The following is a 26,340-nucleotide window of genomic DNA, read 5'->3' on the forward strand; positions in this document are numbered from 1 at the left end:
GGGAAACGTAAAGTAAGATGCTAAAAAAGGGGGAAAAAGACAAAACATCATTTATGATAGCAAATGTATACAGGTTTATCTGTCTTAGAAAAATATAACCCTCATTTTGGGAAAAGACACACAACTTAAAGTGACTCAGAATAGTCACGAATAACGAAATGGGCCAAGATAGCTCAGACTTCAGATTAGAAGAGTGTTACAATTTACCAATGCCCAGGCCCCAAAGATTCCTATTTATTTGGTGGAGTACACCCAGGGCATCAGAGGTTCTAAAAGCTTCTGGGTGATCCCAGTGTGCAGCCAGGGTTTGAGAGCTACTGGTGAAGGCAAATGCAAACCACAAAAAAAAGGAGTTTTAATACTAATATCAGATCCTTGGATGTTATAATATCACAGCAGACTCTTGATGATTCTTTTTTTTTCAGTACAAGAGTCCTCTGGACTGCTACCAAGAGACATTTCCTCTTGCACCTGGAAAGAGATGGAGCTGATAAACTGACACTAATAGAACAGAAATGTGGCCCTGTAAAGCTCAGTTTTCTATCCCAAGGTATAATTCAGACTTGTTACAATGAGGGCAGGAAAAGGGAGTGTGCCTTGTCCAACAAAGGTCTAATCTCTCTCACTCTGGAAAATTAGGTTTACATATTACAGTAGAATGTTTCTGTTGGAGAATAGAATTTGCTTCGCAGCGTCCCAAATGAGGATAACAAAACGTATTGTGATTGGATCTCATCACTATCAACCACCCAGGTGAAAGAGAAAGATGAGGTACCCTCTCCCTTTGGAAGCTCTTACCACACTGTGCTCACGGATCTTGACCTTGGATAAGCCTTTAAATGGTTCAGACTTTTGAAAAATAATAAAAGTGGAAACCTCATTACCAAATGGATGTATCATTACTGTGTATAATATTGGATTATTATTCAATAGGACCTTGAGTAAGAAACAAAAGTTTTGTTGAAAAACCCTCTTTTACTATCTTTTCCTCAGGTGTTGTCACTGCTAGTTTTAGTGCTTTCAAAATGCTAATTCAGTTACTAGGGACCCAATGAGACAAAACAAAATCTCAAATCCAAAGATGACATTTAAAAAATGGATGACATGCACATTCCAAAATGAAGATATGACAGTTATGATACATTTGGCCCCAAAGCACTGAAACAGACAAAATAAACTAATTTTAGCACAGTGGTTAAGAATTCACCTGCCAATGCAGGGGACACGGGTTTGAGCCCTGGTCCAGGAAGATCCCACATGCCGCGGAGCAACTAAGCCCATGCACCACAACTACTAAGCTTGTGCTCTAGAGCCCGTGAGCCACTACTACTGAAGCCCGTGCACCTAGAGCCCATGCTCTGCAACAAGAGAAGCCACCAAAATGAGAAGTCCATGCACTGCAACGAAGAGTAGCCCCAGCTCGCCGCAACTAGAGAAAGCCCACGTGCAACAACGAAGACCCAATGCAGCCAAAAATAAATAAATAAAATTTAAAAACCCCCAAAAACATAAGAGTTGGAGAAAAATATAATAATCTGAAGTCAAAAGTAAATAAAGTGGATCTGTAAAATACTATGAGTGTGTATATGTTATATGAAACTCTGTAACCTTCAAACAAGGAACAGCACCTTCTTCACAAGTGCCCTTGGAATATTACAGAAATGGACCCTATATTGGTCTACGATGAATTCTCCATGAACTCCACCACAAAGCAAAAACTGTTGGGACACATTTTCTATTCACAGTGCAACTAAACTACAAATCAATAATAAAAGAATGACTACGAACCTGCAGCCTGTGAAAAGGAGATGCCAAACACAGTAAGTTAAACAAAATGAGAAGACAGAGAACTATGCAACAGATGAAGGAGCAAGGTAAAAACCCACCAGACCTAACAAATGAAGAGGAAATAGCCAGTCTACCTGAAAAAGATTTCAGAGTAATGATAGTAAAGATGATTCAAAATCTTGGAAACAGAAGGGAGAAAATACAAGAAACATTTAACAAGGACGTAGAAGAACTAAAGAGCAAACAAACAGTGATGAACAACACAATAAATGAAATTAAAAATTCTCTAGAAGGAATCAATAGCAGAATAACTGAGGCAGAAGAATGGATAAGTGACCTGGAAGATAAAATAGTGGAAATAAATACCACAGAGCACAATAAAGAATGAAAAGAATTGAGGACAGTCTCAGAGACCTCTGGGACAACATTAAATGCACCAGCATTCAAATTATAGGGATCCCAGAAGAAGAAGAGAAAAAGAAAAGGACTGAGAAAACATTTGAAGAGATTCTAGTTGAAAACTTCCCTAATATGGGAAAGGAAATAGACAATCAAGTCTAGGAAGTGCAGAGAGTCCCACACAGGATAAATCCAAGGAGAAACACGCCAAGACACATATTAATCAAACTATCAAAAAGTAAATACAAAGAAAAAATATTAAAAGCACTAAGGGAAAAGAAACACATAACATAAAAGGGAATCCCCATAAGGTTAACAGCTGATCTTTCAGCAGAAACTCTGCAAGCCAGAAGGGAGCGGCAGAACATATTTAAAGTGATGAAAGGGAAAAACCTACAACAAAGATTACTCTACCTAGCAAGGATCTCATTTAGATTTGACAGAGAAACTAAAACCTTTACAGACAAGAAAAAGCTAAGAGAATTCAGCACCACCAAACCAGCTTTACAACAAATGCTAAAGGAACTTCTCTAGGAAGGAAACACAAGAGAAGGAAAAGAGCTACAATAACAAACCCAAACAATTAAGAAAATGGTAATAGGAACATACATATCGATAATTATCTTAAATGTAAATGGACTAAATGCTCCCACCAAAAGACATAGACTGGCTGAATGGGTACAAAAACAAGACCCGTATAGATGCTGTCTACAAGAGACCCACTTTAGACCTAGGGACACATACAGACTGAAAGTGAGGGGATGGAAAAAGATATTCCATACAAATGGAAATCAAAAGAAAGCTTGAGCAACAATTCTCATATCAGACAAAATAGACTTTAAAATAAAGACTATTACAAGAGACAAAGGACACTACATAATGATCAAGGGATCAATAAAAGAAGAAGATATAGCAATTGTAAATATTTATGCCCCCAACATAGGAGTACCTCAATACATAAGGCAAATGCTAACAGCCATAAAAGGGGAAATCAACAGTAACACAATCACAGTAGGGGACTTGAACACCCCACTTTCACCAATGGACAGATCAACCAAAATGAAAATAAATAAGGAAACACAAGCTTTAAATGACACATTAAACGAGATGGACTTAATTGATATTTATAGGACATTCCATCCAAAAACAACAGAATACACATTCTTCTCAAGTGCTCATGGAACATTCTCCAGGATAGATCATATCTTGGGTCATAAATCAAGCCTTGGCAAATTTAAGAAAATTGAAATGGTAGCAAGTATCTTTTCTGAACACATGCTATGAGACTAGATATCAATTAAAGGAAAAAAATTGTAAGAAATACAAACACATGGAGGCTAAAGAATACACTACTAAATAACCAAGAGATTATTGAAGAAATCAAAGAGGAAATTAAAAAATACCTAGAAACAAATGACAATGAAAACACGATGACCCAAAACCTATGGGATGTAGCAAAAGCAATTACAAGAGGGAAGTTTATAGCAATACAATCCTACCTCAAGAAAAAAGAAACATCTCAAATAAGCAACCTAACCTTACACCTAAAGCAATTAGAGAAAGAACAAAAAAACCTCAAAGTTAGTGGAAGGAAAGAAATCATAGAGATCAGATCAGAAATAAATGAAAAAGAAATGAAGGAAACAATAGCAAAGATCAAGAACTAAAAGCTGGTTCTTTGAGAAGATAAACAAAATTGATAAACCATTAGCCAGACTCATCAAGAAAAAGAGGTAGAGGATTCAAATCCATAAAATTAGAAATGAAAATGGAGAGGTAACAACTGACACTGCAGAAATACAAAGGATCATTAGAGATTACTACAGGCAACTATATGCCAATAAAATGGACAACCTGGAAGAAATGGACAAATTCTTAGAAAAGCACAACCTTCCAAGACTGAACCAGGAAGAAATAGAAAATATAAACAGACAAATCACAAGCACTGAAATTGAAACTGTGATTAAAAATCTTCCAACAAACAGACGCCCAGGACCAGATGGCTTCACAGATGAACTCTATCAAACATTTAGAGAAGAGCTAACACCTATCCTTCTCAAAGTCTTCCAAAATACAGCAGAGGGAGGAACACTCCCAAACAATTCTACGAGGCCACCACCACCCTGATACCAAAACCAGACAAGGATGTCACAAAGAAAGAAAACTACAGGCCAATATCACTGATGAACATAGATGCAAAAATCCTCAACAAAATACTAGCAAACAGAATCCAACAGCACATTAAACGGATCATACACCATGATCAAGTGGGGTTTGTCACCGGAATGCAAGGATTCTTCAATACACGCAAATCAATCATTGTGATACACCATATTAACAAACTGAAGGGGAAAAACCATATGATAATCTCAATAGATGAAGAAAAAGCTTTCAACAAAATTCAACACCCATTTATGATAAAAACTCTCAAGAAAGTAGGCATAGAGGGAACTAACCTCAACATAATGAAGGCCATATATGACAAACCCACAGCCAACATCATTCTCAATGATGAAAAACTGAAACTATGTCCACTAAGATCAGGAACAAGACAAGGTTGCCCACTCTTACCACTATTATTCAACATAGTTTTGGAAGTTTTAACCACAGCAATCAGAGAAGAAAAAGAAATAAAAGGAATCCAAATCAGAAGAGAAGTAAAATTGTCACTGTTTGCAGATGACATGATACTATACATAGAGAATCCTAAAGAGGCTACCAGAAAACTACTAGAGTTAATCAATGAATTTGGTAAAGTAGCATACAAAATTAATGCACAGAAATCTCTTGCATCCCTATACACTATTGATGAAAAATCTGAAAGTGAAGTTAAGGAAACACTCCCATTTACCATGACAACAAAAAGAATAAAATACCCAGGCGTAAACCTACCTAAGGAGACAAAAGACCTGTATGCAGAAAACTATAAGACACTGATGAAAGAAATTAAAGATGATACAAACAGATGGAGAGATATACCATGTTCTTGGATTGGAAGAATCAACATTGTGAAAATGACTATACTACCCAAAGCAATCTACAGATTCAAAGCAATTCCTATCAAACTACCAATGGCATTTTTCACAGAACTAGAACAAAAAATTTCACAATTTGTATGGAAACAGAAAAGACCCCAAATAGCCAAAGCAATCTTGAGAAAGAAAAATGGAGCTGGAGGAATCAGCCTCCCTGACTTCAGACTATACTACAAACTACAGTAATCAAGACAGTATGGTAGTGGCACAAAAAGAGAAACATAGAGCAATGGAACAGGATAGAAAGCCCAGAGATAAACCCACGCACATATGGTCACCTTATTTTTGATAAAGGAGGCAAGAATATACAGTGGAGAAAAGACAGCCTCTCCAATAAGTGGTGCTTGGAAAATTGGACAGCTACATGTAAAAGAATGAAATTAGGAACACTCCCTAACACCATACACAAAAATAAACTCAAAATGGATTAAAGACCTAAATGTAAGGTTAGACACTATAAAACTCTTAGGGGAAAACATAGGCAGAACACTCTACGACATAAATCACAGCAAGATCCTTTTTGATTCACCTCCTAGAGAAATGGAAATAAAATCAAAAATAAACAAATGGGACCTAATGAAACTTAAAAGCTTTTGCACAGCAAAGGAAACCATAAACAAGACCAAAAGACAACCCTCAGAATGGGAGAAAATATTTGCAAATACGCAAAAAACTGACGAAGGATTAATCTCCAAAATATACAAGCAGTTCATGCAGCTCAGTATCAAAATAACAAACAATCCAATCCAAAAATGGCAGAAGACTAGATAGACTTTTCTCCAAAGAAGATATACAGACTGCCAACAAACACATGAAAGGATGCTCAACATCACTAATCATTAGAGAAATGCAAATCAGAACTACAATGAGGTATCACCTCATATCAATCAGAATGGCCATCATCAAAAAATCTACGAACAATAAATGCTGGAGAGGGTGTGGAGGAAAGGGAACCCTCTTGCACTGTTGGTGGGAATGTAAGTTAATACAATCACTATGGAGAACAGTATGGAGGTTCCTTAAAAAACTAAAAATAGCACTACCATATGCCCCAGCAATCCGACTACTGGGCATATACCCTGAGAAAACCATAATTCAAAAAGAGACATGTACCACAATGTTCATTGCAGCTCTATTTACAATAGCCAGGACATGGAAGCAACCTAAGTGTCCATCGACAGATGAATGGGTAAAGAAGACGTGGCACATATATACAATGGAATATTACTCAGCCATAAAAAGCAATGAAATTGAGTTATTTGTAGTGAGGTGGATGGACCTAGATTCTGTCATACAGAGTTAAGTAAGTCAGAAAGAGAAAGACAAATACCGTATGCTAACACACATATGTGGAATCTAAGAAAAAATGGTTCTGATGAATGTAGGGTCAGGACAGGAATAAAGATGCAGATGTAGAGTTGTACCTGAGGACATGGGGACAGGGAAGGGCAAGCTGGGGCGAAGTGAGAGAGGAGCATTGACAATATACACTACCAAATGTAAAATAGATAGCTAGTGGGAAGCAGCTGCATAGCACATGGAGATCAACTTAGAGCTTTGTGACCACCTAGAGGGGCGGGATAGGGAGGGTGGGAGGGAGGTGCAAGAGGGAGGGGATATGGTGATATATGTATACATACAGCTGATTCACTTTGTTATACAGAAGAAAGTAACACAACATTGTAAAGCAATTTTACTCCAATAAAGATGTTACAAAAATAATAAAAGAATGAAGAAAACCCCTAATCACCCAAAAAGTTATTCAACCCTTTCCTAAATAAGTTCTTGAGTTTAAAGACGAAACAAAGGCTGTCAGTACAGACTACTTATAATAACGATGATGATACTAGGCCAAAGCTGTATTTGAGGGAAAATTAATAGCCTTATTCATTATTAAGTAAAAAAGAAATAAGTGAAATGAGCATTTATACTAAGAAAGTGACAAAGAGAATAACTAAAGAAAATTAAGGAGAAAAGGGAGAATAAACTTAATAAAGATAAAAGCAGAAAAAATTAACTGAAGAGACCAGCAGAAGAGAAACTTCTCATTGGTCTACTCAAGAAGTAAAGAGGAAAGATATATACATAGAGACAGGATAATAAAATTAAGGAGATGAGCCAATTATAAAAGAATAGTATGTATAACATACTAATAAAATTGAAATATTCACAAAATGGAGAATTTCCCAGGAAATTTTAAATTACAAAAATTGTGTGAAGAGAAAAACCAGAGGAGACAGGAAAACATCTAGGGAATAGGTATTTTTAGGGCCAGAGCTTTTAAATTTTAAGCAAGCTATAGTAGCTATGCTATTTAATTAGTCTTGATACAAATATTCCCGTAAGATAGTATGATTGATACACATATTCACACTCATCTACTCACACATCAATACACCCACAGTGTAAAAAAATCTTATTTGTAAAGTGCTACCAAGTCAAATTCAGCCCTAAAACAATAAGTAAACAAGACCTATAAAATAAAATCAACAAAACTTTATTGATAGGCAGAAAATTGAAAAATGAGAGACACACTTTTTTCCTAGATGATGAGTTCATATTGTTAAGATAACAATTATCTTCATATCATTGTATAAATTTAACGTAATTCCAGGCAAAATTTAATGTAATTCCAGACAAGGCCCACACTGATTTTTTTTTTTTTTTCTGGAGCTTAAAACAACTATAAGATTGATCTGTTGAGAGAGACAAGGAAAAACAGCATATGAGGTGGTGCTAGCTGGCATTGCAAGACATCATATGTCTTAACCCATTAACCCTCACAGCAGCCCTCTGAGGTGGATACTATTATTATCCCCATTTTACAGATGCAGATGCTGAGTCTGGGTGTTCAAGTAACGTGCCCACAGTCACCAGGCATGTAAGTGATGGGGCTGGGATGTGAACGCAGTCAAGCTGGTTCCAAAGCCCAAGCTCTCAACCACAATACTGATTTTCTCCAGTGGCAGAGAGGCTTACCAACTCAGCTATTAAAACATATTATAAAGCTGCAATAATAAAATCTGTAATGTATCAACTTCAAAGAAGAGATCAATGGAACCAAAAAAGAAAGTTCAGAAAAGGATACAGACATCCAAAAATGTAGTATATGATGAAGGGGGCTTTTTAAATTAGCAGGGTAAAGTTGATTGATCAATAAGGGATGCTTGGACAAATGGCTACCATTTGGACCTGGAATGGAGAAATTAGATCCACGTTTCACTCAGTATACCATGGAAGTACATAGAAGAAAATATAAGGAATATTTGTATAATCTCAGAGGTGGGGAAGGACTCAGCATTATACTAAGGTTAGAATCATAAAGGAAACAGTATTTTAAGTTACAGAAATGAAAAACTTTGGGATTTCAAATATCACCATAAAAGGCAAATAGCGAGGACCAAATGAAATATTTGCGAGATATTACAATTAAATATTTACTATGTTTAACATATGAAGAATTACAATTCCACAAAAAGATAAACACTCAAAATAGAAGTATGGGCCAAGGTAATTAAGAGGCAACTAACAAGTGAATAAAGTTGGTCAATAAAGATTGGGGAAATGTACAATATTATAAGAAAACAAAAACTTCAAACAATAGGGCTGTCAAGTTGGCAAAGAAAAAACAGACAGCATGGAACTTTGCAAGAGGATGGAGAGAAGCTGGCAGGGTAGATGGAGACAAAGCAGATGAAGGTAGGAGGAAAAACAAGAGAGTGGTTTCCAGAAGGAGGGAAGGGCTACCTGTCCGGAAATAGAGTGGAGCATCTGGGTAAAACCCTTTGGGTTTTAGCAACAGGAGGCTCATTGGTGACCTCGGTGAGAGCAGTTTCCAGGTGTGGTGGACACAGAGGTCAGAACGGATGGGGTGAGAAGGGACTGGGAAGTAAGGAGTGGTCACAGCAAGGAAAGACATCCCGTCAAAGGAGTCTGGACGCGAAGGAGAGTATTCAAGAACGGGCAGGATGTGGGAGGTGTGAAGAAAGAGTTTTACTTTTAAGAGAAGAGGGACCTGGGGAAATTTAAATGGTGATGGGAAGGACATAGCAGAAGGGGGAGGCTGAGACAGACAAAAGAGGATGAATTACATGAGGCATAGATTCCTGAGAAGGTGAGAGGCGAGGGGGAATCTATAGGAAAATTTTTGAAACAGTGACTCTTTGTGAAAGCAATGTGGTGGGTCATGGGCTGGATGCTAAAATAAAAGAAAAAAAACAAAAACAAAAGGAAGAGAATGGGAAATAACTGAGTGCACGATAGGGATAAAGGTAAGTACTGTTTGTGAATCTGTTTCAATCATGGGTGAGTGTGTGCTGCACTGCATTTCTTACTGTTAGTTTAAAGGTGTTTGAAGGTACCTGATCTAAAGCCAAAATGGGATGCAGAAGCTACAGGGGGATTGGTTTTTGATGGGAGAGAGGAGTGAGTGAGCATCTCTGGTATTAAAGGTGGGAAGGTGAGAGGAAGGATGGGGATGGTGATGATCTGCAGGCTTGGTGTCTTTGGAATTTGGAAGTTGAGGACATCGTCTGCCAGGTGGGAGACAAGGTCATTCTCCAGGGTAAGGTGAGGAGGGGCGCTGTTCCCAGGATGGGGTGGGGGAAGTGGAGAATGCTCGGCATAGCTTCCATGGGGAAGAGGAGATCAGACTGACTTAAGAAACACAGATGGAGGCTGGGCACTGTGGCAGGCTTGATTGAGACTGGTGACCTTGAACTTGTAGCAGCACCAATTTGCCTGGCTGGGCGATTTTCTCCAGCAGTGCTCACCCAAGCAGGAGAGGCCCGATCACATTGTTGTTGCTTCACTGTGCCTCTCTGAACCAGTAAACTGAGGTAGCTCTGCTGATGAATGCTAGAACTGAGTTGGAGCCAGAGGCTTTACAAAGCCACTAATGAATTCCTTTCACCTCTTTCTGCTCAGAAGCTCAGAGTACAGTAGTTTTCATCTGAGGTTTTTCAACATCTCTGGCACTGGAGCTGGTGAGAGTTATTGTTTAACTTCCTTGGGCCTGAGGAAGCTGGATGAGGTTTTCAAAGTCACATGCATGAAGCTGAAACTGGTCATCCAGCCGGGCTCATCCTTATCATAAACAAGATTAAGTTAATGCTGGGTTCTCTTTGAGGAGAACTGAGGATGCCTTCCAGAAAGTCATACACATTCCAAAAGGAGTATCAGGCATAAACAGATGACGCTGTCCACATATTTCCTGAGCAAGGAACATGTCCTCTTCAATTCATATTTGATGTAATTTGATTGAAAAGCCATGAATTGTGTCAAGTTTTTGTGTTTCTTTGTTTTGTTCCATCCCCACCTCGCAGGCAGGCAAAAGCGCAGGCCCCCTACGTTAGGTGAGCAGGGCATTCGACAGCTGAGCCCTCCCCCATTCCTGAAACACTTCCTTTCTGTCTCCTGTGCAGGCCCCTTTGCATGGCCTTGGAATGTCTCCACCTAGCTGGAGTACTAATGGAGCATCTGCTGTGCGACAAACACTAATCTAGATATGGGAGGCAACCAACCAGACAGATCAGCAAGTCCTCAGCTGGCATGAAGTTTACATTCTAACAGGTGGCAAAGAACATAAGACAGAGTGAAGGGAAAAGAGTGAATGGGGGGGGTGCTTGCTTTCAATAAGGTGGTCAGTGATGGCCCGTCTGAGGAGGCATCTTCTGGGATGTGGCCAGCAGTCCTAAGGGAAGATCATTCCAGGTGGAGGGAACTGCAAGTGCAAAGGCCCTGAGGTGGGAGCGAGCTTGGTGTATGTGAGGGACAGAAGGGAAGCCAATAGAGCAGGAGCAAGGTGAACCATGGAGCTAGGAACATGACATGAGTAGGAGAGGACAGCAAAGATCTTTTAGACTCAGAAGGAGTCTGGATTTTATCAGAGCAAATTAAATGAAAAATGGCCAAAACTGATCTCCTAGTCTTTTTTCCCAAACGGTTCTCCTAGACTCTTGCATCTGGAACATTCCCCGGCATGAGGGAATGATTCAGCTCTGCCGTCACCCAGTTATGGGCTTTCCCTTGGCCCCTTCCCGCTTCCCACCACTCTTCCTTATGCCCTTGCCTCCTAAATGATACTGGTAGCCCAGACCCTCCCACACATTCATACTTGGTATGCAACTGTCTGATGTACATCTCTACTGGAGATCCCACCAGCACCCTGAATGCATGTCCAAAATTGATCTCTTTATCTATTTTCCTAAGCCTCCTTCATTCCTTATCTCCATGAATGACAATACCCAGTTGCCTAAGCAAAATATATCAACTTCTTTTCCCTTGCTCCCGAATCCAGTCTGTGACTAACTTCTGCTGATTCTATCTCTTCAGTGTCTCTTGTACTTGTCACAGCCCCACCACACCCTGTTAAGTGAAGGCCCTCTTCCTACTGCAATAGCCTATCTGGTTTTCTGTCTTTAAATCTCATTCCTTTTGAATCCATCCTACCTATTGGCTCCAGAATGAATTTTGTAAATCACAAATTCTCATGATACTTCATCTTTGCTTGGAACTCTTTAAATAAAGACCCCCTGTTGCACAGAAGATAAAGCCTAAACTTCTCAAAAGAGCACAAAAGGACCCTCGAAGACTGAAGGCCCTTGCCAAGCTCTTTTATCTTTATTTTTCCGCCCCCCCAACTCGCCCTGACATTCCAGCTACATTAGATTCCTGCAGCCCTACAAATGTGCAAGGCTAACGCCAAGTCTTGCTCTATTTTCTTTCTAGAATGTTCTCTCCTTTCCACCTGGAAAACTCTGTTATGCATCATTTCTGTAGAAATGATGTGTCTCCCCTGCCCATTTATCCTTCCTAGCTGTAGCCATAGAGTCTGTACACCAGGCTCATCCCACTCAGTGCCTGCTGAGGTCTGAATGTTTGTGTTCCCCCAAATTCATATGTTGAAATCCTAATGCCCAAAGGGGATGGTATTAGGAGGTGGGGCCTTTGGGGGCTCCTTAAATAATGAGGGTGGAGCCCTCCTGAGTGGGATCAGTGCTTTATAAAAGAGGCTCCAGAGAGATCTGCTCCCCTCCTGCCATGTGAGGATACAAGGACTGCGACCTGGAAGAGGACCTTTACCAACAAGGCTGGCACCCTGAACTCAGACTTCTAGCCTCCAGAACTGTGAGTAATACATTTCTGTGGTTTGTAAGTTACCCAGTCTGTGGCATTTTACTACAGTAGCCCGAATGGACTAAGGCAGTACCCTAGCCACCCTTGGCTATAACCCCACCAGCCTGAGAGCTGAAGAATGAAACCCTGCATTAGTAGGCTCTGGGTTGCCAAGTGTCTTCCAAACCAGAGGCTCTCCCATCCCTACCATGCTGGCTTTGTCTACCTAATAACTCCAACACTAATATGATTAGTAATAACTATCACAAAACTAGGAAACCGGTACTTACTAAAAATTGGCACCGTAGATACAATAGTGAACAAGACATATACTGTTTTGCCCTCAGGAAATTTACAGTCTAGGAGGGCACCAGACAATCAACAAATGACATAAGCATAGCTTATCGTGCTAGAATGTATTATGCATTCACAACCATTCCTTCCGCCCTGCCCTCGCCTTGCTTCCTTTCAGGCAGAGCCCTCCTGACCGCCCCACTGACTTTGCGCTTGGCCTTGTGACTTGCTTTACCCCATGGAAGGTGAGTGGACACGGCATAGGACATGTGCATAGCAGGCACGTCTAGAATAAGAGGCTATGTAGAGCTCCCCTGAGCCCTGCAGAGCTGCAGCTGACCTACAGCCCTCATGCGACGCGAGTAAGTAATAAATATTTGTTGTTGCAAGTCATTGAGATTTTTGCACTGTTGATGCTACAGCAAAAGTTGACTAACATGTTTATGAAATGGGATATGGAGAAATCAGAAAGTGAAGGATAGCTCTTTTGGATAGGGTAGCTAGAGAAGGCCTCTCTGGGGAGGTGACAGCTTTAGGGGTGATGAGAAGGATCCAGCCTCCTGAGGAACATTCCAACATGGTGAACCTCAAGTCAAAGGCATTGAGGTAGGAGAGTTTAGTGTATCTGAGGGTCTGAAAGAGGGCCTGTGTGTCTGGGAAAAGTAAGCAAGTGGAGAGGGGCACAGGATGACGGGAGAGGGAGGAAGGGGTCCATTACAGCACCTCTTAGATCTTTGGCTCAGAGATCACCCTCAGTGATCACGGGTCATGGTTGGGCAGGCCACGTAATATAATGCCCAAATTGGGACACTTTTGGGAATGAAAGATGGTACCACTAATAAGTACCTTAGGACAAAAGATGTAAACAGGGAGGGTCCCAAGCAAGTAGGGATGTATGGTCACTCCACACGTGGTCTTCTTATTTCCCTTCCACAAAAGTATCCTTTATCCTGAGAAAGTAGCTTCTGCCTCAGGTTCCTCATTCACAATCCAATCCCCTTCTGGAATGGAATCTTCAATCAAAGCTCACGGGGAGGGGCCTAACAATTGCTAAATTCTCGTCTCCTGCGATTGGACCCTGATCCCTGTACCCCCTTAGAGGCTTGCTAGGTTCTTGGCATAAACTGACTGCTTATCGGCAAAGGCCAACGTCGGGGAATTACCCGCTGCCTGGAATTACCCTGCGGTCGTGATTGACTTTTGCCACACCTCTGGAATAATGCCCACCCAAACCACGCCTGGCGCTTACCCTAGGCTTTAGACCCTCTTCAGACCTGCTCAGAGGTCCTGGCCCAGGCCAGGCTCTGGGCTGGGGTCTTATGTACTCCGTAGCTGCTGGCTAAGAATCTCCTGCCACCGGCTCGAAGGACAGTTTTGGTCCCTTATGGAACAAAGCACGAAGAAAAATCCCTGCTCTCCGCTCCTGGGCAGGAACTGAGTCTACACTCCTGGGGCTCCGCTTTTACCTTGAAAACAGGCTGTGAATTCTTCGGAAAGTACATGTAGGCAAACCAAGCCACCACCCCAGACCTGGAGCAAATGTGAATCCTGGAAAATTTGGGTTTGCCTGTTGTTTTGAGCGGGGGGGTGGGGGGAAGCCTTCTGTACCTTGCTTTCTACTTCCACATGCAGAAAAATTAGATCGACAACTTCTAAATCACAGCTTTGTTGTGACAATTCATTGTGCTGAAGCTTCTGAAGGCATGGGGTGTGGCCCCATGCCTGGGCACGCGGGCGTTATACGTTCGATCTGTGTTGAATTTGCAATGAGAGGCATGTGTCAGTGCTGCTGCCGGAGGCCACGTCTCCACACAGGCCTCTGCTCGGCATGCCTCCAAGTCTCAACCAGCCTGAGGAGGCAGCCAGAGCAGGGTCCCCTCACCTCTCCCCAGCATAGCCCATTCCTCAACCAAGCAAGACTCCAGATCGAAAGGTTTGCACTCTGGTCCTCAGTCCCTCTTCTCAGCGGATGAGCAGATAACTCCAAACCCAGAGGATTCTGACAAAACTCCTCCTTTGTGGGAATGAATGCTTGGCTGCTAAGACTCCGTGTGTCACCTTCTCTGGGCAGACTGACTTAGGGAAGGAGATGTATTCTGTCAGCTGCACGGAGGTGCCTGGAGCTGAACAGCTTGACACTTGAGTGTTGGCTATTCTGTCAGACTTGAGTTCTGTCTGGGATTCCAAGGTGCTGTGCCCTGTGGGGTGAGGAATGGATGCCCTGACGACCGGTCTTTCCACGTGCCAAGCAAAGGCTTCTCAAAAGCGCTTCTCACTGCTGTGAGGTCCTACAGCTGCCTGGGCTCAGCCCCCAGGATCTCTGAGTGATACTCGTGGGGACTCTCCTTGCCACGGGGCAGACCTCAGTGGACCTCTGTGCCCTCTGCTGGGGTTAGCTTCAACTGTTCTTAATTAACTTCATCAGCCAGACACAGGTATTAGCTGGCGAGAAAAGTATGCGGGCACGACGTAGCCCAAGAACCCAAGCCTTCCTATTAGCCAGGGGAATTCAAGAAAGGGTGTAGACTACATCCCCCAAAGCTCAGAAGGTGCTTCTGGGACCCCTCGGAGAGCCCCACCGTCTCCTCTGAGGCTGTCTCAGCAGAGCATCTTCACTCAGGCATTCTAGTGCTATCCATGGTCCTGGCCACCCTAAGCCCGGTCATAACCACAGACCAGCAGCCACTGCAGAATGGACAAGAACACTTAGTGGCCGTTCCCCTGGATTGTAAGGGAGTATGTTTGGATTCCTTCCAGGGGAATCCACGATGATCCAGGGGAGTTCACAGTTAGCCTGAGAGAGCTACCTTCAAGACCAGGAGCTTGACCTGACTCCCTGAGTAAGATGGGAGTTAACCAGGTAGCCAAGGGGAGCAGTCCTGTACTCAGCCCATCTCCTGAGACCCCTAGATTGCCTCTGTACATAGGACTGGAGGAAGGGTCTTTGTTCCCCCAAGAGAGGTAGCCCAAGGCTCTCCTTGAAAGCCAACCCCTAGAAAAGGCGAGCAGTGCCTTCCCCAGGAACCACAGAGCCTGAGGGCACCCACAACACCCAGCACTGATGGGGATGTACTTCTGGCCACGTGAGATGACAGGTTCATCCAGAGGCTCACAGGACGGGGGAGGGTACTGGGACAGCTTTGAGTCCCAGCCCCTGAGCCAGCAGCTGTGAAAACAGACCCTGACTAGAGAGGCTGTGTCTCCCGCACAGCTCTCTCAGCAGACACTGCAGAGCACCATGGAGAAGCCACGGTCTGTGCTGCTGCACGGGGAATGCACTTGGCAGACACATAACTTTGAAAATTTTATAAAGGGAAAAGAACCTGTTTGCTCTGATTCCAAAGCTGAAAGCTGAAGTGAGAATGGTAGGTATACCCATTCCCCACCGGCCCTCAAGCAGAGGTCACAGTCCAGGATAAGACCCCTAAAACTTGGTCAGTTTTTCCAGCCCCCAGTCCACCCAGGTGGCTGTGGTCCCCAGGTACCTTGGACCAGGACTCTTAGCTGTAGGAATATGGCCTTCAGACTGTTTCTGCAGCTTGGTTCTGGATATATCCCTGGGTTGGACTGGGCTGAAATTTTGCCCATGATCCTCCAAGAAATCTGAGAATCTTCCAACTGGAATAAATTTTTCTTCCTTACATACTGGTAGCACTTTGTGGCCACATCTATAAATTGCAGTAATTCAAAGATTGCTTTATAATAAAAGTATGTGCTTGTCACACTCACTAGACCATGAGCTCTTGGCGGACAAGAACCACGTTAGAATTATGCCCATCCCTTCCCCGGTTCCCTTTTCCGATTGTCGGGTGTATAGCAGCCCCTCCCCTCCACATTTTGCTGCATTCAGAGAAGTGAAAGGCAGGCAGTCGCAACATCGAGTTGTAACGTCACAGTACTGAACTTTGCATCCCATGCCTCACTAGGATATCAATACTGAGGTCAACATTCCTTGGACCCCAGAAGGCCACCATCATCGTAACCACCTGAGTTATGGCAGTCTCAGCCTGGCCAGCCTCATAGCAACAACATATGATCACAACATATGACCACATACATCCCAGCCCCATGCCTCAAGAGGCTGCCATCTTGTCAGGGGACCAAGCCCCTCAGGAATGATCCCAAACACCCCTGCAAGCAATGGGCACACAGTAGGTATTCCCTATTAGCGGGGTTCACTAATATGATCTAGAACACTTAGGAAGGCTTTAGAACAATCATTCCTGGGCCCCATCCCAGACCTGCTGAATCAGAATTTCTGGGGATGAGACCACGATTCTGTATTTTAAAAAGCCTATGAGTGATTCTCACGATCAGCTGGGTTGGGTCTATTCTGTATTGGGCAGGGCCATCAAAGATACCTCCTTCCCCCATAATGTATCCATTTAAAAATAAAGGTAACAAGTGCTGTTTGTGACCCACACTGGTGTGGTAGGAAGAGCGTTGACTCTGCTTCCTTGGATGTGCTGGGAGCCTCCTTTGTGAGCCATCCCTTCACATCCAGTCTTTGCCTGATGAGACCCTACCCAGGTACACTGAACACTTTTATTCCACAGACTCACTTCTTACAGCCAGATCCTGAGCCCAGCCCAGCCACGCCTGACAGTCATGGGGAAGTCCTGTCGCCTCAAACCAGTGGGCTGAGATGTGAGTCTGGTTTCATACAGTCAGCATCTGGTGGGCTTGCGAGGAACCCAGCACACCCACAGGCCCACAGAGTTTCAGGACCCTCCCCACCTGCCACCCCTGCCCCACCATGTGTGCCCCAGCTCAGGGACTGGGCTTCTGTTCTGGTTCTTGGTTTCCTATCCAGTCCCTGCTGTGAGTAAAGCTCTTAATGAAACTGCAGCCTCCTGCTGGGTCTGGGATACCCTGCACAGGTAGACCCTGTTCCCCTGGGTGAGGACCTGATTCAACCCAGAAGCCACCTTCACCCATCAAGTATCTGCCTATTTAAGAATAAGGGTAACAAGTGATGTATGACCCACACTGGCCTGGTAGGACAAGTGTTGGCTCTACTTCCTTGGATATTCTGATTGGAAGTGCTGGCAGGCCCCTTTGTGAGCTATCCCTTCATTCAGGGTTAGTTCTCCGAGCCTCGGCCTCCCTCGACTCTGGGTTACCTTTCCCAGGCTGCCCCTGTGGTCCTGGTAGGCTTTGCAGCCATGACTGCAGTGTCCATTCCCCACTGCAGGAGCAGACAGAGATGCTTCCCAGCTCTTGCCATCATCAGGACTTTCTGCTCAAGGAACTGACACTTTTGGAATACTGGGGTCCTTCTACAGAGCAGGCGCCCCCAGCTCTGCCCATCACTAGGACAGTGAGACCACACGTCTTCAGTGTCCAGGTGCTGGGGGCCTGGGTAATGGAGGAAGGGGGCCCAGAACTACACACGCTGGTTTTCAATTTCCAGGAATGGACCTGAAATTGACAAACTCGGACCAAAGCAACCCCCAGGTTCCCTGCTTCTCTCCCGGGGCCACGTGTGTGTTCACGGGACCTTTAAGGCAGCCCAGAGAAATGAGGAGAACACTACATCAGCGGAGGAAGTTCACAGCACCCTTCTGATCGCAGCCCCTGCCCCAATCACAAGCAGTTCCCAGGAATATTATCGCTCACACCGAGGCTGACGTTTTCAGACTTCAGCCGATCCCAGTTCTAGCTCTGAACATTTGAAAGAGGCAATTTCCAAGGACTCTGGCCATTGCGATCATATTTTCTGGGACAAAGGAAAGGATGCTTGAAATTGCACTTGTCCTGGAAAATCTGGGATTATATATTTAGGGGGAACGCCAGGATTCAGCCACAGAGAGGAGGGAAAACGGGACATGCTTCATGTGTGCACAGGGCATTGCGGTCGAGGTGGGAGGGGAGTGAAAAAGCACCTGCCTGTTTAAAAATACAGCTAGCAAGAGACGTACGTGACCTATGTGAAGAAAATCACAAAGCTGTTATATTTAGAGAAATGAAAGTAGATGAACAAAGAGAGTGACACACCATGTTTCTGGATGGGAAGGCTGTGTAGTATAAAAACGCCTATTTCCCTCAAGTTAATTTATAGTTTAATAGGAGCACACATACAAAATCCCAATTGGATTTTTTTTTACTATGACAAAATGATTCTAAAATTAATCTTGAACAGCAAACAGATGAGAATAACAATGAATATTCTGAAAGAGAAAATAATTAAGGGAGGAGGGAGTAGTTTCCAGCTCTGCCAGATATTAGAACATATTATAAAACAACAATTAAAATTATTCAACACCGGTGCTGAGATAGAAATGAGCAGCACAACAAAGTGGTGAGTCAAGAAACAGACTTAACTACATTTGAGGATTCAGAATGTGACAGAACAATTCATTTCTCTCAAATCAAAAGGGAAATGAATTACTCAATAAATCGTGTTGGAAAACTGTGTAATAGTTTGGACAATATCATGCATTCATCTAAATAAACTCCAGATGGAATAACAAATTATATTTTTAAAAAAAAATCAAATTACTGACAAATAACTAAAAATACAACAAGCTGTTTCTCAGATCTGTGGCAGAATGATAACTTTGTCAGCTTTGAAAAGAAATCACAAATATCAAGAGATGTTTCTATATAAAAATGTAAAAGAACTGTACAATGTAAAATAACAAAACAAAAAGAAAGAAAAAAGAAAGCTAGAGATTGGGAAGATATGTGTATCAAGTAGAAAGATCCTTCAAATTGGAAAGGAAAATACCAACATGATACTCTCGCAGCCACACGTCAGGACAGACAATTGTTACATGGGGGTCACAAATAGCAAATGCCCCATGTCCTTGCTGGGCAGGACTGGACCCAGGCCAGATGGAGAAAGGCCAGGACTGGAGTCTCTGTCCAGGGTCCTGTAATGGACATCCTGACACCACTTTCATACCTCTTGTTCCAACAGGGGCATGCTTCCAGCCATGGGTACCAACCAGTCTCTCCAGAGACCTACTACTCCCACGGACCCCACCTATCTTCTTTCGCTCACCCACGGTTGGCAGCAGCCGAGCCCTTTAGGAACCACTGCAAATCAAGTACGCAGACTGTGCACATGTGTGTGCACGCGCATGTGTGTGTGTGTGTGTATGTGTGTCAATGTATCCAGTGAACATCCTCCTTTTGTAGAGGTCCAGACACCCTGGCTTTTCTCAGAACCCAGTACTGCCACTAGGGTAGCTCCCTTCCCAGCAGGGCTTCAAATCTGTCCTCCCCTCTTTGAGCCCCAACTATTCTAATAGCGATGACCTAAGTCTATGCTGTAAGAGCAGAGGGGCTGTTGCTTCCCTGTTCCACACCCACTACGATGCCTGCCCCATCGCTGGCCCCCAATGAATATGTGTTAAATAAAAGAATGAATCTTCATGGGGCAGGTTCTAAATGCATCTGATTCACCAATGCTTTCTAGTTGAAAAGCTAAATTTTGAACCACAAGAGCCCAGTTTAATTTACATAATTATGTCTATCTTCATGTTAGAGCGAGCTCTTTGAAGTCAAGGGCTGTGCTCAATTCGTCTCTACATTCGCAGCACTTATCATAACATTTGGCACTTGGCGGAAGTTGACAAGGGTGTGCTGGAGGGATGTAGTCAACGTATACCTATTAAATTAGCGATTTTTAAAAGGCCGCACAAATACTTGAGGTTTGGCGATGCTGGTAGAGGTTACAAGAGATATATGTGACCTATATGAAGGAAACCACAAAGTTGTTATATTTAGAAGAGGGGAAGTAGACGAACACAAGAGAAATCTACGCCATATTTCTGGATGGGAAGGACATGTATTATACGAATCTTATTTTTAACCTTAAAGCTTTCGCCGTTGACATTATGACCCGGCACAACGTTTTGGGGGAGAAACATAGGCGTATACAACAAGAGCTATGTTTAAATGTTCCTACTCTGGCCCAACAACGTCACTCCTGGAAACTTATCTTAAGAAAATAATTCAAGAGAAGAAAAAAAAAAAAAAAAGGCCATACACTTGAGGATGTTCATTATCGCCGTGTATAAAAATAATTGAACATAATTGGTAGCCTAAGTTATGGTCCACTCACTAGACAGAATATTCCAGAGGTATGAAGAATGATAACTACAAAAGACACGTAGTAGCATGGCAAGATATGCAATATAATGTGAACTTGAAGAGACAGACTGCGAGACGGTATGTTCACTTTGATTAAAACCATACGAAATATGTGTGTACATGCATAAGAATCAAAAAGGAATGGCCAAATTTGAAAATGATTAAGGAAATGAATTAAGAGCATCTTATTCATTTAAACTTTTAAAATACTAGAATATACCAAAAGCCTGTGTTGAGTAGTGGCCCTTAAGCCCCAGATACTTATTGAAAGAGTTAACGGCACATTATATAGGACATGGCACTACGCGATCACCACTTCAAGCGGAGCAGCAGCATCCCCAGAGGCCCTCCAGTTTAGAATCTTACCAGGAAAAGCCACACCCTCTTATGCAGCTGACTCTGTATATAGCAGGTGCTCAATAAATCAAAATGGATGGGTAGAAGGAACGAGAAAAAGTAAAGATGAGGAAATGCCTTGACACCAGTATACTGCATATTGGGGTGCGAATACTGATGCAGTCCCAACAAGGGACTACACGGATCTAGCCTTCATGAACCTGTTTCACTCTCGTCAATCTCTGCTACTTCATGGGGGGTAACACAGACAACAGCTTGTTTCTGTAGTCTGGACGAATTTTGTTGTCCTAAGACTTCCCTGTTCCTCCTGCTGCAGATGACCCCTTGGGTTCTGGATGTCTGGTGCTATAGACAGAGTACAGGATAGGGAGTAGAAGCCTGCGCTGTCAGTCAATAGTTTAAATTCCAGCCCATCATTTAATGGTTCTATAACCTCTGAGCCTATGTACCTTGTCTCCTTGAGCTTTGTTTTCATCTGTAAAAATGAGAGAATAAATATTCCATCACGTTGTAGGGAAGACGCCGATCTTCCCAATGACACAAAACATGTAATAAATGCTGGCATGTTCCCTTACCCCGTGCTTCCTCACTGTCACTATTCTATAGATTTTAATCACGATCTAACACAAAATGCAAGTATACAGATTTCATTGTATTTAGAATTTGACAAGACTAGGCTATCCTAGACTGGTGGTTCTCCATCCTGGGTGGCTTTTGCCCCCAGAGGACGTATGGCGATGTCTGGAGACAGTTTTGGCTGTCACGACTGGCAGCGGGAGGTGGGTGTGTGTGCTACTGGCTTCTAGCAGGTAGAGAACGAGGCTGCTGCTAAAACGTCCTGCAATGCACAAGACTGCCCCCGACAAAAAAGAATCATCTGGCCCCAAATGTCAGTAGCGCTGAGGTTGAGGATCCTGATGGCCCTAGGACTCAATCCATTTCTCTGTCCAGCAAGGGACAGGAGGGCACTCGGAGAGGACCATTCCCCGTAGCATCCCTGTGTGGAGCGCCCTCCGTTACCTCCCAACCCTTCAAGCCCCAGCTCCAGCCCTGTATCATCTGTGACATTTTCTTTGAGCCCCAGAGGACCCACTTCTCCCTCCCTTGGTCTCTCAAGGTTCGGCTGCTGGTTTGTAACTCGCACTGTATACATCTCAGTATATTCCCATTTCACGCCTATGCTATATACATTGGGCATTTGAGCAATTAGGATTCACACCTTCCCGTGGTGGTTTACAAAATGGCGAAGGGAAGCTGGCATTTGTGCAGTCTTGGCGTTTCTCTGGTGAAGGCTGTTTTGAAACTTCTTCTGCGAGTGGCTGTTAATGGACCGATAATTGGTTTCCTGACTTCCTTATGAAGTGTGAAGTATTCTGCTAGCCTGTCAACAAAGCATCAAGTGTTGTGCAAACCACCATCAGAGTTATTTGTATCTTCCTTCCCTTGTATCTCTTGTCGTGGAGGAATAAGTGGACAGGCTCTCGATGTGCCTGTGAGGGAGGTGAGGAGTGTGTGATGTGCCTGTGAGGGAGGTGAGGAGTGTGTGTAACCTGCGGGGAGCTTTCTCGCCAGGACCCCAGGTTGAGCATGTTTCCCAGGCAGAGCCCAAAGAGCTCTGACTCCAATGCCTGGCGCTTGGCACGGGGCAGACACACAGTAAATACTGTTGAATGGATGGAAAGTGGCACTGGTGCCACCTGATTTGGAGCAGCGGTCCCTGGAGATATGAATGAGCCAAGGAAGAAGAGAGGGTAAGAGGAGAGGAGCTGGCTCCATCTTTTCTTTCAAAATGCTTTTCACTGCGAGAAACATCATCTTTAAAACCGAGTGAAAAAAAGACCGTCTATTGAGCATCTACTGCTGTGAGGACAGATCGAAAGCCAACGAAATGATTCTGAAGTCTCTGCTTGCTACAGAAAATGTTTTGGAACATGAAGGCAACAGTGTACTTGTGTAGTCTCGGCAGGCAATTCCCGAGTAAGGAACTCTTTTGAAGAAAATGTTTCAAGAGAAGAACAATGCACTGCTGTGCACTTTTCGGACAAATGTTCAAAGAAATTTGAGCCATCGAAACATCCCCCCAATCCTCTTCTCAACCCTCAGAAGGAAAGAACAGCACTGTTTGCTACATATTGTGTTAATGTTTATTGTGACTAATGTGTGCTAAGATTTAGGACACTTATGCTAACGTTTGCTAGAGGTGCTTTTCTATGTAATTTCTGACCACATTATAAAACACAGAGGCTGACTGTACTATTCTATATTTTTATAAATGCTTACAGATGTTGTCCCTTTTCCGCAGATCACACGCTATGATATATTTGATCTGGGATCAGGCAGAACGCCAAAGTTTAACTTTATCCCTTGAAGCATGAGCTGCTCTGTAAATGACCCAGTTTAGAGAGTGGTTTCCAAGTATTCACGATGGAAAATGTGAGGACTGTCCATGTCACACGTTGTCTTTTTCTATAAATACGATCATAGAGGCTAAGAATTTGGGGAGTGCCACCCCATCGGATAGATTAGTAAACCAAACTCCAGAGAGAAGTTGCCCTGGACATAGTCACAAAGCCGAGCCGGGACTAAGATACAGGTCTCCACACGTTGAATCCAAAGTTCTCTCAGAGCACCCGGATTTTCTTAGTACCATCTTTCACCACCTGAGGGCAAAGCCCAGGACCTAGGGATGCATCAGCTTAGGGGCTGGGTACTCAGTAGAGAGCGGACAGATGGCACTCATTCGTGACCTTGCTTGTGGTGCAAAGGCCTGGGGCCAGCTGGCTCTCCCTGGCCTCCTCCACTGAAGCCAGCACCCCTGAGACTCAAGCTGTGTTTCTTCCACCCAAATGACCAGAAAAGCCCTAGTAATGGGAGTACCTTGGGGAAACCATCCCCCACCTCCCAGAATCATTCAGAAGAAGAAATGCCATCCTAGCCCCCCAGAGTGCCTGCTTCACAGTTCTCATCAGTAAGCCTGGGGCTCCTCTTCCTTATTTTATTGTTATTATTTTATTTTTTGCGGTACGCGGGCCTCTCACTGTTGTGGCCTCTCCCGTTGCGGAGCACAGGCTCCGGACGCGCAGGCTCAGCGGCCATGGCTCACGGGCCCAGCCGCTCCGCGGCATATGGGATCTTCCCGGACCGGGGCACGAAACCGTGTCCCCTGCATCAGCAGGCGGACTCTCAACCACTGCGCCACCAGGGAAGCCCCTCTTCCTTATTTTAAACCACAGAGAGCACCGCCCCGTATCTTCCAGGACTGCTCTGCCCTCATCTCTTTTCAGGTGATTGTAAGCAGTACCTAGCATCCTGTCAGCTTTCCTCCTGGCAACGAGAGGCCTGCTGAGCAGCACTTACAAAAGGTTCTAGAAACATTTCCTGAAACTACTTCTAAGAGCCAAAGGGTCAAGTAAATTCCGGGAGGGCTTGAGTGACAGACCCCCCCCCCCCCCGCTCCCCTGGTAGCGTTCTGCTCCCCGCGTATCTCAGCTTGTGAGGCAGGGAACTTTATCCTGGTTCCAAGTGGCTGGCTGGCTCTGCTACACACTTCCCTCCTGCCAGCTCTCTGCCCCAGAGACCTGACCCTTTCCAGTTCTCCCTGCCTTGTCTTACCTAGATGGATTTCAGAGATGGAACACCCATGCTAGCTGGGACTCCCACAGTTTGGACCTTTGCCTTCTGAGGTCCTGCCTCCGACCCACCCTGGGGAACTCCATTCCACCCACCCACTCTGCCCTGGCCTCGTTTCTAGACTGTCAGGCCCTTTGTTCCTGCCTGCCTGGAGCTGCCCCCTGCTAACCTCCCCTGCCCCTCTGGTCCCCTTGGCTTTCAGGGTACACATATCTAACCACACTGGGCCAGAGATGGGCAGCCAATTTCATGCAATTTTATTTGTTTCAATAAGGGTGATTTGCTTAATGTGTATCTAAGAACGATTTGATCTTTAAACCTCGGCAAGAATTCTTACATAAGCTCGCAAGTCATCAAAAATGCTTTGTCAACTACACAAAGTGATTTTTTTGTTTGAAAAGTAGAATCACCGTGGTATGACCCAACTCACCAACTCACATGCCAAACTCTCTGTCATCGCAGATACTCCCTTACAGTCTCCCATGTCATTCCTCTGCCCGGCCCCAAGGGGCAACCACTCTCTATGAGGCAGCCCTCCAAGGCCCTGAGAAGCCCACTGAGATGGCAAGAAAGATGAGAGGGTCAGTCTGTCTGCCCTTCCCCGAGGGAAGCAGATTGTAAGAGACAGAGAGGCGCAGTGGCAAGGGCTGGGAGAAGAAGAGGTGACAGCCCCGAGAGGTGGAACCTATGATTTCTCAACAAAGACCAAGCCTGCTCCTCTATACATAGTCCCCTTACACTTGCCAATTTCCCTGGGAGCCAGGACTTAAAGTATTCTTTGCGCCGGAAAGTGAGGTCAGACCATCCCAGAGAAAGGAAGAAAGGATTCCTTGTTATCTCCGGAGAACAGAGCACTCAACTCCAACCCTTTCTCTGAAAGATCAACAATTCAAAGACAGCTTGATCCCCAACCCTCCCTAAATCCAATGCAAGAGGAAGCAATCTGATGAAACTTTGTATATATCCCCACAAGGCCACGGTGTCTCGTGGTACCCCAAGGCTGGCACAGAGTCTACCGTCTCACGAAATCATCGCCAGCACCTTCTGCCCTGGCTCGACTATATGGCGTCAATGACAGCAAGAAGGGTGAGGAGGAAATGTCGGGGTCTGACGTTGCTCTCAAGGGTCACCAGGGAGAGGAAGACGGCGTTGAAGAAGGCCCCCAAAAGTCAAGAGCAATCATTCTCAGTGCTACGATCCACATCACTGCCAGCAACGAGGACTCAGCCGGCAACGTTTTGAGAAGGAGAAGAAACCAACCAGAGTGAAGCTACAGTTACGACCTACGAGGTTCCCAAGGATGGGGTCCGCATTAGCTAGGAAGTGGGCCCCTGGCCTCTCGGTGGAGAGCCCGCAGCGGCGCCTTCCCCGCTCACTTACACACGCAGCCTGGCTTCTTAGCCGACCACTGGTTATTCTTTTGGCACGTGATTGCCTTCTGCCCCACCAGCTCAAAGGCCGGCTGGCACTCAAACTGGAGTGTATCACCGTGGCGAAACCAGGAGCCTTCCCTCCAGCCGTAGGCAGGTATGCCAGGATCTCCACAACTGCCCTGCTCGATCTCTGCAAGACAGGAAAAGAGAAAACAGAGACACAGGGTGACTCCATGCCTCTCGGAGCT

At 44.3% G+C, this 26,340-nt stretch overlaps 1 protein-coding gene across 1 annotated transcript in view; it reads right to left on the bottom strand.

Moving 5' to 3' along the window:
- The window catches only part of CSMD2 (CUB and Sushi multiple domains 2), a 668,360-nt gene that overhangs the window by 255,244 nt on the left and 386,776 nt on the right, over window positions 1-26,340 (bottom strand). Inside the window, exon 13 of the mRNA XM_079924609.1 lies at window positions 26,100-26,282. Within this exon, the coding sequence (XP_079780735.1) occupies window positions 26,100-26,282 (183 nt within the window). The remainder of the gene's footprint in view (window positions 1-26,099; window positions 26,283-26,340) is intronic.

The sequence above is a fragment of the Stenella coeruleoalba genome (assembly GCF_951394435.1).
Source record: "Stenella coeruleoalba genome assembly, chromosome: 1".
Lineage (NCBI taxonomy): Eukaryota > Metazoa > Chordata > Mammalia > Artiodactyla > Delphinidae > Stenella > Stenella coeruleoalba.